Genomic DNA, 15,000 nt, shown 5'->3' on the forward strand with positions numbered 1-15,000 from the left:
GGGAGGGCAGAGTCGACAAAATATTACGAAAATAGGAGGCTCAGAAGCAGGGACCTTAGTAGTGTTTCAAGGCCTTCCCAGAACTCGCCTTCACTGCCGTATACTTGCACATTGCATGTATCTTGCTCTTACAATTACAGGTGTTAAAGTTAAAAGAAAAGTCAGGGCAGCGACAACGATTGGTTGGAATGTTTATTGTGTAGGTAACAATGCACTGCATAAGATCTCATGGTACTTGCAAACTTTTCTTGTCCTGGAACATAAAAAGTACCTAGTAACCAGTACTATCCCATTTTTGGTAAGACAGGTTATTCCAAAGCCTTATAGGTTATGACCAATTGCAGAGTAACAATTAAGTATTGGTGCTTGTACATGAGATCAGCTCACTTTTGACTTCTGCTTGCTTAAACTTGTGATGTCAGAGGAGACTCATAGCATTCTTATGGAGCTGCCAAATTATGTTCACAAGCTTTTATTTCGGAGATTTGGCACAGGTTGTTACTGGATGTTCTTGATTCTTGGTCACACTCCATCAAAAAAGATGCAAGCAGTTCTACTTAAAAAGGCAGTTCATGTTAATTTATTCTGGAAACATCACTAATCTTGTTTTCACTGGTGTAGCAGTCACTAAATATGAATGTTTTCAATATCTTTTTGAAGCAGTCTTGGAATTCATTTTACAAAGGCTTTCACTATTGCTGCATATTATTTGCTTACTGAATTTAACACCATAATTTTAGTGCCTCAAGCTCTCACTATTGCTGCAAAATATTTTTTTTACTGAGTTTAACACCATAATTATAGTGCCTCAGATGCTGAGGCTGGAACTTAATTTCATGTTTCATTTCCATCCAACTAATGTTGGTAAAATCCCATATTATTTACAACCATTTATAATTAGTATCCATAGTCAATTGTGTTTCTGATGGGATCAGTCTCCTCCTCTGTTTTACATCATCTCGTTCACCACATAATTCAGGTAAAATTATAAAACCTGATGAACTTTATACAATTTTTATCGAGTAATGCATGTTCCATGATGTGCTGCCGGTGTGCCACAATATGGACCATCCTCTCTTTCTTTAGAAGCCATTTGTCTTGCATGTGACCATACCTTTAATAATAGAAATACTTAGTGATGTGATAACTACCTTTTACATTACAAACCCCCCTCTAGCTTTTCCTGATTCTTATGAATTAAGTCTCTGACAATTGGATTGCATTTCAAAAAGTAATGCTTACTATATCCAGCAGGTGATTTATCAATAATAATTGAAACTTTGCTCTATCTATTTTCAACATTCTGCAGATATTCCTTCCTTGCAGCCAGGTTGCTGATGAGGTCTTACATTAACTCTTCATACGTTATAACATTTTCTTTCTAGTTAGGTTGTCAACATGACCAACCTTATGAGCTGCACCCCCCTCTCTTCCCCGTTTCAAAATTCATAACTATTTTCTTATCTGTGAACCTGCTCTCAGCAACTTGAATTCCTCCTCAATGTCAACTGTTTTAGCAATTGTATATTATTGTCAGAATAATTTCGAAGGGTGCATAGTGTGCAATTATCTTTGAGTGTTTTAAATTCACTACTGTAAGTAATGTCTATTCAATACTGCCTTCAATATTTTAGCGGTTACAATTCAGATTTAGATTAAGAGTTAGAATTATTTAGAAGTAAACTATGCTATAAGACTTATGTGTGACAGAGAGTGAGAGAGTTGTAATGTTTATTCTTTGATTTAATATTTGTTATAACATATATATTTCAACAAATTTGGTACAGAATGATACAGTTGAAATGACTTTGGGGGCTACTGCTGTATTTAGTACTGTAGGTATGAGTTACTGCAATGCAAATGGCTGTTGTTTGTCACCAATTATTTGTGTATTGTATCGAAATGTACAGTATGTAGTTTGTTTCATGAAACAAATGTCTCGAGTTCTTATCATTAATCTTATGTGTTTACTGAAGTGTTTTTTCTCTGCATATTTTGTTTTGAATACTGTTTAATCATTTAATCACTCTAGCTGTTGCTGTTAAGTGCATAGTCATGCTGAGGACTGTCCCCAGTGAGATTTTGCTTGCTAAACTGCTTTATTAGGGGTGTATTTCAAAGGGAAATATAGTTCCTTAGACTGCAAGCACATTTCAGGTTATTTCCACTTAGGTAGCCTCAGATCTTTCTATGCAGTATCAGTTTTCATTCTTTTCAGTTTCCTGTTCTCCTTATATGTCTTTAGAAGAGGAGTTTTCTTTGAATCCTGTGTCATAGTAGCAAGTCAAGAATATCTTGGCAGCTTCACCAATCAAAGATTTGTCTGGTATACCAGCAGCTGTTCCATAAACCTTGCCCTGAGAAAGAAAAAAAAAAAGCCACTTAGAAGGTGATAAATTTTAGTATGGGTAATTAGAACATAGAACTATAATGAAAAATGTGGGGAGTAAGAGACCATTATTTGTATAGAGTGTATGATATGGTAAGACTTGTAAGAGGTGCTGATGGCCATATTTGTTAGTAAACCACGAATGGTACAGAGCCAGCCAATCAGTATTATTTTGATTCCAGAAGTTTAGAGTTTTCAGTTTGGTACTAATTTACTGAAGTATGTTAATGTTTGTTAGTTAAGCATAACACTGAGGCAATAAAGTAGCTGTTCTTTTACACAACAAAACTAGTTACTAAAGTTTCCTTTGGTGTTGAAAAAATGAAATTGATATAATTAATGAATGCGAAATGTAGGATGCACAGCTAGAATCAAAATTAACCAGAAAATATTAAAGTAAAAGACATTGAATAAAGTACAACAAAAATGGAAGATTATACATGTACACCTGTACTCAGCTGTAAATTTTTGTAGTTGTGCTAAAACTCACAATTCCAGAAACATCCAAGTCTGATGTTTGCTTGAGCTCTGCTATGGTGGTCTTGAGATCGCTGGCCAAATTTTGAGCAAAGTCACTTGTTGCTTGGAGTGACGTTAGGCAGATGTGTAACCTGAAGAGAAAATAATGTCATTTATACTTAAAACTTTTGCTGTTTCACTCTCATGTGGAACATTGAGGTATGTAGGATAAGATAATCTGAGCATGTTACCAAAATCTTTAGGGCATTTACCATAGTATGCAGCCATACATTTACATACAAATTGGTATGGTGAGTCTCTCTCTCTATCTCCTCTCTTCATCTTCAGGATCTCTTCTTCTCATCTCTCTCTCTCCTCCTCTCTCTCTCGTCTCGTCTCTCTCTCTCTCTCTCTCTCTCTCTCTCTCTCACTTAAGCTTGTGTGTTTGTTTAGGTAATATCAGAATAAAATCATAGTTTTGCCTTTTATGTGCAATACTGTACAAAAATCACAGATTTGAACAAGCACACTTTTGCTGTTCTAAGGTAAACTCTGATATGTGGTTCCAATATATATATATAGACCTAATTACATTATTAGTATTATTGAAAATAATATTTGGATTACAGTACGGTTATGAATGGAAAGGAAGACTTATTCAGGTTTCCAATTTCATGATGTATGAGTTCTAAAGCAAATATTTTTAGATATAAATATAATGACTTTATTTTTATCATTTTTTTTCTCTGTGGAAAAGAAATAAAACACAGTAAAAATTAGCTCCGGGCAACTAGTCATGAAATAACTATTGAGAAAGTAGAAAAACAAGATAAATGAAGAGTTGGGTTGTATATTACAATAAGACAGTAATATAAAAATGAATAAGAGATTCACCACAATGTGAAAAATATAGAGGTCTATGATGCATGAGGAAGCTATAAAAGTTTGATAAAGTGTTGGCATTCTGTCAGAAGATAAATCAGCCAGAGAAGTTAGCTTCAAGATGAAGCAGTTACAGGAAATGTGTCATGCAAAGAGAATCCTTAGAAGGCATTTGACAGAGTACCAAGAGAAGCAGAGGCAGAGCCATAAGGTGCTGGATCTGTATCTTGAGATCAAGAGCTAAGACAATAGCATATATTTCTGAAGAATCTGAAATATGTAGATGTTGGAGGGCTTTGCTGCTTATGTGATGAAGGAGAGTTAAGAAGGAGTCCCATGGAAACTGATGTATACAGTTGATGTGGTAATATCATCAGAGGAGTAGATCTAAGGATCATGTAATAGTTAAGAATGAAACGGGTGATTAATATTAATAAAATGACCAAAGTTATGTTGGTGGGAAAGGAAGCAATAAAAACTCTTCAGAGTAGAAAGTGGTTACCAAATCGCTGTAAGAGAAGTGTGGGACGAATGGAACACTGTTGAGTTTTATAGATGTATACTTGATTGAAAACTGTACATGAAGCAAGAGGTTGCCGATGTTATAGTTAAGAGGAGCTTGTTTTAATGATGGAGCAGGAAGAACAAGTTTAGTGAAATAGAGAGACCATTGTGTAGATGAAACATTTCTATTACCTTAACAATACAGAGTAAACACTTTTATCTGCAGTGGTAGTCTCATGGTGGTGCAGGCAAGCAAAGTGTGAAAAGCAGAATAGACCTATCCTAAGCGTAACCAATGCCACCCCAAACCCTTGGGCAAACCTTTTCATACTCCTGGCGTACCCTATGTTAACTAATATTTAGTCAACAGAACCCATGGAATCTGCTGAAGTAAGAACAATATATCACTGTGATATAAAATACACTTGAAATACATCCAAAAAATACTACATTTTAGCAAGGAGAATGTCTCGCTCTCCTTTGTCATCTTGCACAAACTTTTATAATTTCCCCATAGGGAATAGTGCCATCAGCATACCTTACATGGTGCACTGCAAGCAATACTTAAGGTTCTTTGTAGTGCCCCCTTGGCTACCCCTTTCATTCCCTTTACTATACCTCATTTCACATTCTTTCTTCCATCTTACTTTCCACCATCACCTAACAATTATTTCAATATTATCATCAGCGCAGAATGACCTCATAGGTTCCAACGCTTGGCCTTTGGCCTAAATTTCTTATCCATAGTCGAACTTTTATCATGAGGCATATGAAAGCAATGGATAGCTACTGTTTACAAGTATGTACATACATGGTTTATCAGTTTCTCCCTCACTGGGATAAGTCGATTGGGGTGATGGGGCTTGGCACAAAGATTATGTTTATAGACAGGAAGGGTAAGGATAGAACATTCTAAGATATAGAATAGCTTTTTAAACTAAAGCGTATTTGTAAAACAATAGGTTAAGTTGAAGCATAGTTGAAATGAAAGATATTTGTTTCTTATTATGTTTTCCAGCTTGTTTTTTTTCACATTTACCTATTTATTTTGATTGATTTTTAAGTTTTATCTTTATTGATGTTTGTTAGGCTTTCTCTTCTGTGGAAGGTTACTTAGCAGATTAGTGATCCTTTTGGCTTGTTGCTATTGTAGTACAGAAGTCATCAATAATAATAGAAACATTAATACTTAAGAAGATATATTTTGAACTTTTCAATAAGGAAAACGATTACATAACCTGCAGCCTCTCCTTGAGAAATCTGAATTAGCGCATCTGAAGCCTTCATTTTTCTTAAACTGCTGTTCCCTCGTAATAATCGGGAATATGGACAAGCTGGCAACCATGCACGCACACAAATAAGTGTATACTCCATTGAGTCAAAACAAACTTATTATACAAACAACAGGAACCCAAATACTTGCCCTGGGGGATACTGAACGAACGTCAGATGCCACCCGCGCTCGTTCATGAGGTCTCCAACTTTTAGGATGTTTACCTCTTCGCTCGTGAACGCGACGATACCTGCCTGAGGATCTCCCATCACCCGCAGCTCCGGTATCTCAGATATTCTGAAAGGTTACGTTCACGAGGTGAATCGAAGTTCTTTTTCATGTCGTGTCTTGGAGGATGTGTGCGGTTTACAAAAGTGGGAATGCTGAGAAAGAAAAACATGGGTGATTTCGGTCTGACATTTGACCTGAAAGGAATTACGAGTTCGTTGGCTGACTTTTGGTGAGGTTTTGTTTTATCTTTTGCATGAACGTGCGTCCTGCAGAGTAAAGCTGTCATATATACTTCGTTTATTCAGCTAAATTTATTTGTGAAGCGTGGTAAATAACATGAAGTTACAGCGAAAAAAATAAATATAATGAACCAAACGGCCAAACAAGAACACCCATTACTTGTGTATATAAACTGTAAGATGATGCTTAGTACGACATGGTAATTGTGCAAATTTAAACTTTTTTTTTTAATCAAAATAATGTCTCTACTAAAGCATAGAATCCGGCAAAGAATGCTATTCTTCAATATGAATAGCTATTAAAATATGTCCGATAAATAACTTCATCTACCCCATTCACAATTATGTCTTCATTAACATTAAGGACGAGAGAGCAAAAGGATCATAAACTGATAGGCCTACCCTACAATCTGTTACGTTATTTCGTTGGCTTTTAATTTTCCTTGGCTACTCAACTAAAGCTTTTTAGTGTCGTTATCCTTTTCTGTCTGGGTTGTCAATGCAAACGTCTAAAGCTTTATATTGGTTTTATGCCTACCTGCCTAGAATATTTCTTCTGTATGTGTAAACAATTTAGGATGCATACGTCTAGAGCAATTGCAGTTTGAAGTTACTCATAATTGAGATGAAGAAATCTAACTTACTTTTAAGGGAATACATTATATACGTCCGCCAATGTATGGAGTATTGGTCACACCCATGTACGGATTATTGCTCACACATTCAAGCCAAACGTCTGCAGTATGTTCATACTTATAAGTTCCCGGAATGAACTATTGCTCGTATGACTTGAAGAGCAACCGGAACGTTTTAATTTAAAGCTTTATATCGGTCATATTTGACCCTGAATGGAACATTTCTGGCATTATTCAAGCTCCAAACATCTAAAGTAACTCACAACGTCTTTATGGTTCTAGCTGCCTTGACGATCTTCCTCGCTGCATCTGTGTAGCCAGAGAAGCCATGACACAGGAGAGCGGCCCAACACACCGCAACTAGGCCTAGGTCAGAGATACGAAATAGGGTCAATGAAGGGATGACTGATATGTCATATATTGACTTCGTCAAAACATAAATCAGTGACCCCAAACATTATTCCGAGGATACAGAATTTTGAACACTCATCGGAATTTCTAAAACAAGAGGATACTAACGTAGTTTTTTGAACGATTAGTTCGTTATTTTCTACAAGTAATTATGAAGATAATGAGGATGCGAATGCTTTGTTTCCGAAGCTCATTGTTTTCCTACAGATAAATGTTATTAACTTTCTGCTTTAAAAGAGAACACATTGGAAGACAATACTGAAATAGTACTAAGAACAGCGAAATCGTTTTATTTATGAAATATTGTAATTCGTAATATGAAGACTGCCTATATCAGTAAAATAATTTCATACTTGCTACCGATCGACGCTCACAGGATCTGTTGCAAGGTGTATGCATTGATTTTACCTAGCGAGTTTAAACAGTCATCAGAAGGTTTATACACCAGATTATTTAAATTTTAACTTGATCTTCAAAGCAAACAGAAGGATTATGCTTCCTGACGTAACTGAGATTTTATGAAATTGGGTTTGTTGCTTTTTTCTTACTCTCATTTGGTGCCAAGTCCATTTTTTTCTTTATATTTGGTGCATGAAGTCCAAAATGTTCCCTTCTACTGGTGTAAAGTTCATATGTTGCTATTTTTCTTTGGTGTAAAGTCCATTATTATCATTTATCATTTTGACGTGAAGTCCTATTTTCCTTATGTTTCCCATTTTCTGTGTTGTGGAATCCAGTTCTCCCTTTTTCGTATGTTCTAAACTCATTGGTCATTTTATCGTTGGTGTGAAGTTCATTTTGTGTGTGTGTGTGTGTTCTCCCCCCCTCCTTTTTTCCCCTTGATTTACACTCCAATTTTTCCCTTTTAGTGTTAGTCCTGTTATAATTTTTTGGGATGCATAATCTCATATTTTAATTTTTTTTTTTTAAACTGAAGAAGCTTATACAGGGTGTCCATAGTCCCAGTACTATTACAAGTATTAATTGCTCAGAATGGTACTGGAACTTTATGGACACTGTATTGGTTTCAAACAACTTATTCCAGTATCATCACACCAAAGTAACACGTGGTCCTATATAAGCAAGACATAATAAATATTTTATTAACGAAAATGTAAGATGAGAAAACTGTCTATGAGAGAGTAATGTCGGCAGAAATGCTGGGTGTTCCTGTAAAAATAAAAATACTTCCATAGAAATAATGTAGTACGCATATTGTAAAGACAGGTGTTTTAAATTACCAGTGCAGGTGGCATATGCAGAAGTTCGCTCCTAACGAAGATGTCTTGAGCGTCTCGATAGTGTTATATTTTCATTTTTTATTTTTTACAGAATCGTAGCAGATGTGTAGTTGCGATTAGGAGAAGGAAATAGCTGTAAAAAAGGGAAGGAGTTAGTTGATTTACAACGGAAGGAGAGAAATTGGAAAAATTTGGCTTTTTTTTGATAGCTTGTGGACCTACGTGTGACATATTTCCGCTAGTATAAGACCACTATAAAGTTTGTTGCAAGCTCGTTTTCAAGTAAGAACTCGTCAGACGTCTGACGCTGTGAGGGCTAATGTAAAAAAACATGTAATAATTCCGGAAAACTATGTTTTTTACGTAAAAAAAAATCTCCAAACCCTGATGTGGTGAAATGGCCGATTTCCGTGGTATCTGACGTGACTTCGAAATAACATAGAATGTGGCATAACTCGCTAAGTGAGCATAAACTGGATGACGTTTGTGACCAGTGCTTTTAAGGGCGTGCCAGTTTCAGTATCGATTAACCTCGTGCGTCCAGGATAGCCTATGCCATTACGAACTGCCGCTTATGTTTATTCGCCGTCACATTGCAAAAGTGATAAGATCAATAAATTCGTCATCAACGCCTCCAGTGCCGTGTGTGACGCAAAAGGACCTCTGTGAAATCCAGCCAATCGCGTCCTTCCTGAGCTTCTTCCTCCTACGAGTCTCACGGTCTCCCGTCTCGTCGTTCTCATCAGTTATACTATAGGTCTAGGTTTAGGCCTTAGTATACTAGGTCTTCCACTTCTATAGTTGTGGCGATTTCCCCTTTTTTTTTCATCATTCTAACTCTGTTACCATATGACTTCTAAATTATTCTTCTGAAAGTTTTATTCCCAATTCGAGAATTGTTTTTGGATATATCATACGTAGTACGTATATATACATACGCATTGCTCTGTGCATTAATACGATTTGTAACATTTCTCCGCTAGATACCATTCAGTTTCAGACATATGTATATATATACACACACACATATATATATATATATATATATACTATATATATAATATATATATATTATATATATATAGTAGATATATATATATAGATATATATATATGTGTGTGTGTGTGTGTGTGTGTGTGTGTGTGTGTGTGTGTGTGTGTAATGCCAAAGTGCTTTTAGGAATATCATTAGTGACATTGCAATGTAATTTTATTGTACGACTTTCTCGTTACAATTATTCTTCTAATATTTAATTTTTTCTGTCTTTGCTTTTGCTTCAGTCTCGTAACGCGTCTTCTCGTGTGTAGTCGACCGCGTCGATGACCTCTGCTGTCGTGATTCATGACGTCAAATCGACAGAAAGCCAATCAATCAATCAATCAGTCATTCAATCAATCAGCCAATCATTCAATCAATCAAGGCGCTGGAACGTATGCTGTTCCTCAAGCAAGATTTTTTTTGTCACAACTATTGCCTATATTTCCAGGTTTGAGAAATGGAGACATCGTATATACATCCGTCCAGTCAGAGAGAGAGAGAGAGAGAGAGAGAGAGAGAGAGAGAGAGAAGGGTGGGGGATGCTTAGCAGATGGTAGCCATTTCTCGTGCGAGAGAGAGAGAGAGAGAGAGAGAGAGAGAAGAGAATGCTTATCAGGTCGTGTTCATTTCTTGTTCTTGAGGTAGAGAAAAAAATGCAAATTTTCTGTGGGAGTTGTATGTCGTTTCTGAGAGAAGAGAGAGAGAGAGAGAGAGGAGAGACCATAAATTTATGAGTACGTTGAGTCGAGTCTTGGGAAAGGGAAGGATTAAATGTTTGTGAGAGAAAGAGAGAGAGAGAGAGCAAGCTTATTAGTTCGTTGGGTCGTTTTCTTTTGCGCGCACGCAAGCTAGCAAGAGAGAGAGAGAGAGAGAGAGAGAGACCACAAAGATATTAGAAGAGGCATTTTTGGGGATGTAAGACATGGCAATCTAGCGGTGTTCTCGCGTCCCTTGCCATTAGTACTATCGTGTACAGTGGTCCGTGTAATTTGCCTTATTTTAATTTTTTAAATTCATAAATATGAAAATATGATCTTGCCATAAATTAAAAGTCACTGCAGATGAAAAATTCATTTGTGCTGAGCAGTGTGATTAGGATAATTAGCCAGTCGTCAACCAAACGCTATCCACCAAGAAGACAGAAAATAGCCGAATGTAGCCACAAAACGGCTAATATGGCAACACTGCCGCATAAAAAGAACCGCTGTTCGTAGCTTGGTTTTGGGAGGGGTTGGTCCTTCTTGGGGTTGGGGAGGGTTTACCCATGGAGAGAAAGGGTTTTACCACCGGTTGGGTGGTAGTTCCGGTGGAGGGCGAGATGGGAGTTGAGGAGGATATTCTTGGGAGGAGGAGTTGGATAGGGGTGGGGTTGGGGGGTGAAGGGGCTTTAAGTCTGCTATTGATTCAAGCAGGTCATAGGCTGGAGTACGCGGCTCAAATGTTTGTGTGTTGGGGGTGGTGGGAGGGATGGGGAATGGGGGTGTGATGGGGATGGGGATGGGGTGACTAGCACTAGCAAAGCAGTTTCGACAATTGTCGTCTTCTCTGCTTCCTGAAAGAACGTCGTTTACATGTCTTTTGAGATGCTACTCCGAGGTTTTGCAGGAAGGAGAGGAGGATTCATCCTTCCATTCTCGCTGGCATTTTCTTGTATTCTTCTTCTTTACCTTTTTTTCTCTTACGAATGCACTGCTTTAGCGAGCGTGAAAAGGAGACGCGCCGAATTCTGTTTTATGCTAATGTAAGCGCGCGCGCTTTATGTTGATGGCGGCGTGAAAAGACGATAACTAATCAAAAATTGGCGATGCTACGGCGAAGGGATCCTGTTCGTAGCTACCAGACTATATTTCAAACTATTCCCTAAATTATTATATGCTTGTTTAAATAGAAATAGCCATAGTTACAGTATTTATCTATTAATTTTTTAAGAAATCCGCACTATAAAAAACGAAATATGGCAACTCGAATCATTCCATTACAATTCTAGCATCATCTTGCATCTGGAAGACACCCCTCATTATCAGCTGCGTAAGGGCAACCCATGTCCAATGGTGACAAGAGGCCCCCATTTTTTTCTTTTTCTTTTTTTCTCTTCATTCCTCTCCTGTGCTTGAGTACGAACTGCGGGAGATAGCAATCACTTATTCTTATCTTAACAACAGAATGGAAGGACGTGTCCTGTAAAGGGGGAGTTTCGCTGAAAGCGCGGGATTTGATAATCAATGACAATCCAAGTCAGGAATTCATTTACATATTGCGGTGAGAAGCAGCAACTCTTAAATGTGTGTGCGTGTGTGTGTATGTACATAAGCGCGCGCGGGCGGGCTTATGTGTGTGAGTGTGTATGTGTGTGCGCGCGTACCTTCGGACCCGCCAAAAATCTTAGCAGCGGTGAGCGCGTTTTGTCCAGAAATGTGAACTCATCCCAAAGCCTCTTTAGTTCTACATCCTCTCTTCTTCTTCTTCTCTCCTTTTGCTCTTCCTTTTTCCTCGGAGTTCCTCATTTTCCGTTTGCGGCGTGTGTGTGTGTGTGTAATGCGATTCCTACCCTCCCCAGCATTACCAAATCACTCTCCCCACCTCTCTCTCTCTCTCTCTCTCTCTTTCTCTCTCTCACCGCGCTCGCGATTTTTTATTCTCCCCCCTCGCTCTCTCACCTCCCGAGAGTGAGGATCCCACCACTACCACCCCACCTCGTGGGCCACATCACAGAACGAGAAGTGTAATCTTAGCACGCCCTTCGTTTCTCTCCTTATTTCATCCGGACCCTTTTCGTGCGTGTGCTTTTCTCTCGTGCTTTATCACGCCCTTCTTTTTATAGTCTCATTTCACCTTATTTCTCTCACGTGCAAGAACGATCTTTTTTCTCTCATCCGTCCATGGAACACGCCCTTCGTGGCTCTCTTTATTTATGTATGTTACCGTGTTTTCATGCAAGTTCTGTCTCTCTCAGTTAGCCACACGTTAGGATGGATTTTTTTTTCTTCATCTTTTACAACAGGTGTTAAAAAGGATGCATTTCTACTTGCGTTGTAAATAGGTTTTTAAAAATGCTGCTTAGCTTTGTACTTAACTTGTTTTTGGAGCTGGAAGCGTTTTGAAATTTAGGTTATTGGAGCGGTATCAAAGTATGAGGTCTGCATCACAAAAGATAAAATATATATTATAAAAAAAAAACATTATACTTTGCCATATTGATTTTTTTCACCAGAGCGAGGCAGTTGAAATAGCGTTACGTTTCTGTTTCGGAGTCAGATCTATATACATTTTTATCAATAGGGAAATCTTATAGTTTAGTGAATATTTACAATAGTACTCTCGTATTGTTAGCTTCATCATGACAGCATTTGTTTCCTTATATAACATTTACATTTTAAGATATATTTTTTAAATAAGTCCGTTTTTTCGTAAGCAAAATCATAATATGGCAGGAGGCCCTCTTTTAAACAGGTTGTGTTGAATTTGGCAGCAATAACATTCAACAAAACCTAATAATATAATAATTATTATGATTTATTAGTAATTAATAGTCTTTGGACTAAAGAAGTGGATGTTGGATGGACGTGGAAAAAGATTTTTTTAGGGAATTTGTTTCAATTAAAGCAGTTGTTTAACACACACATGGAGGTAATGATCACTGGAAGGGTCCAGCAAAGACCATAGGCCTATATGAAAAGCAATATAAGAACGGAGTTAAATAATATACAAAATATCAAGTACGGTGCAGACTTTCATAAATAAAAATCAAATTGTGCAAAATGTTGACATTGTATAGTATTCTGTACTAATAATGATATAAATATGGCGCTGGTCTTGTGTACTTTTCTCAAATATGGGGCTAGGTGTTTTCTGTAGATCCATCGCCATGACATGTTTACAAAGAATAGGGGTGGATTCTTTTCTGTTTTTTTTTTTTTGCAATTTATGAAGAATTATTAGTATATACATATATATATGTATATATATATATATATATATATATATATATATATATATATATATATATATAAAAGTACGGTGCAGACTTTCATAAATAAAAATCAAATTGTGCAAATGTTGACATTGTATAGTATTCTGTACTAATAATGATATAAATATGGCGCTGGTCTTGTGTACTTTTCTTAAATATGGGACTAGGTGTTTTCTGTAGATCCATCGCCATGACATGTTTACAAAGAATAGGGGTGGATTCTTTTCTGCAATTTAGGAAGAATTATTATATATATATATATACCTATATATATGTATATATATATATATAATATATATATATATATATATATATTATATATATTTATTATATATATATATAGTATATATATATATATATATATATATATTTCTTAGTGATTCCGGTACTGACTGAGGCTACCAATCGGAACCCTTCCACCCCACCTCCCACCTATCGATCCACCTACCCACCCTTCTCCAACCCCCCACCACCCCCCCCCCCCCCCCCCCCCGCGCAGGTTGTCCAATTGACAGCTGTTACCTAGACAAGAGGCAACCAGGCTGACGATCATCTTTTGTGACGCTAATCACCGGATGATCAGCGACCTCGGAGTCAGTGATGATTCATCGAAGTAGACTCATAATGGATATGAATATTATTTTCGGAGTGAATCAACGGTCACTTGTAATTTGTGAAAGGTTTAAACTTGGTCAGAACGCTTTTATAGAACAGAATGTCTTTGTGAAACAAGTAAAGATATACGTACTGATAAATGAATAAAGATAAATTAAAAAGCAATTAAATACTTAACAAAACAAAGTGAATGAAAAGTCACTTTTACAAGTGTACATAGCTATTATACAAATGAAGTATGGAATATTTGATGGTTTACGTATACTATCGTATATTTTATACTTCATTAGTGCCATAAGCTGCAAAATTCGTTATTTCGTTTACATTCCATTTCCGAATCGGCTGGTTGACGAGGTAGGCCTACGCTTTTGTTACGAGTTCTGTATTTTTATTTCCTGACCTGACTTGTGCTGATTTCAGATTTGCACCATAATCTATGTTTAGTGTGAATTTTAGTTAAGGGGACCCTTAACGTCATTTTTTTTTTTTTTTTACCACCGAACTTACATCCACAGATAGAGCCAAGAGATGATCCGAGTCGTGCATAAATTTACGTGTTCAAGAGTAATTAGTGAATCCCTTCACTGTCACTGCCTTCCGAAGGAATTAAGCAATGAAACAGTGTTCCATCGTTTCACTTCAAAATACAGCAGAAAACTTTTAGTCCAATAGCTTCTATCAGTGACCAATCATTTCACTTCAAAACACCGCAGAAAACCTTAAGTTTAATAGCTTCTATCAGTGACTATACTCTGTTTTTTTATCTGTCCATCCGCCTGTGGTGTTTTTGTATGGTAACACTGCGTCCCGGGCTTTAGATAGTTACGCTAATTGTAAGTTTTAGGTAAATAAAAGGATATCTGGGTGTACATTTGTAACTGAAAAGTGTTTTAATAATTTACTGTATGCGAATTACACCGTTAATATTCGAAATAGGATATTATTATAATCGTTGAATGTTAGCTGAATGTAACTATCTAAAGCCCGGGACGCAGTGTTACCATACAAAAACACCACATGCGGATGGACAGATGAAAAAAAAACAGAGTATAATCATTTCAATTCAAAACACAGCAGAAAACCTTTAGTTTAATAGCTTCTATCAGTGACTAA

At 36.9% G+C, this 15,000-nt stretch overlaps 1 protein-coding gene and 1 long non-coding RNA gene across 3 annotated transcripts in view; one reads left to right on the plus strand and one right to left on the minus strand.

Annotated features, from left to right (window-relative positions):
* Positions 1-6: 6 nt before the first annotated feature.
* Positions 7-15,000, minus strand: part of LOC135200893 (sphingosine-1-phosphate lyase 1-like) — a 42,340-nt gene continuing 27,346 nt past the window's right edge. Inside the window, exons 10-13 of one of the 2 annotated variants that reach the window (XM_064229635.1) lie at positions 6,876-6,978; positions 5,658-5,804; positions 2,880-3,000; positions 7-2,357 (exon numbers count right to left, since the gene is read on the minus strand). In XM_064229635.1, coding sequence (XP_064085705.1) covers positions 2,232-2,357; positions 2,880-3,000; positions 5,658-5,804; positions 6,876-6,978 — 497 coding nt within the window. In that variant the 3' untranslated portion in view covers positions 7-2,231. The remainder of the gene's footprint in view (positions 2,358-2,879; positions 3,001-5,657; positions 5,805-6,875; positions 6,979-15,000) is intronic. The other variant, XM_064229636.1, reaches the window with a different exon arrangement.
* LOC135200894 (uncharacterized) overlaps positions 5,669-15,000 on the plus strand; it is a 94,604-nt gene continuing 85,272 nt past the window's right edge. Inside the window, exon 1 of the long non-coding RNA XR_010311390.1 lies at positions 5,669-5,825. This is a non-coding gene — a long non-coding RNA (uncharacterized LOC135200894). The remainder of the gene's footprint in view (positions 5,826-15,000) is intronic.

This window comes from Macrobrachium nipponense, chromosome 27, assembly GCF_015104395.2.
Source record: "Macrobrachium nipponense isolate FS-2020 chromosome 27, ASM1510439v2, whole genome shotgun sequence".
NCBI classification, from domain to species: Eukaryota; Metazoa; Arthropoda; class Malacostraca; order Decapoda; family Palaemonidae; genus Macrobrachium; species Macrobrachium nipponense.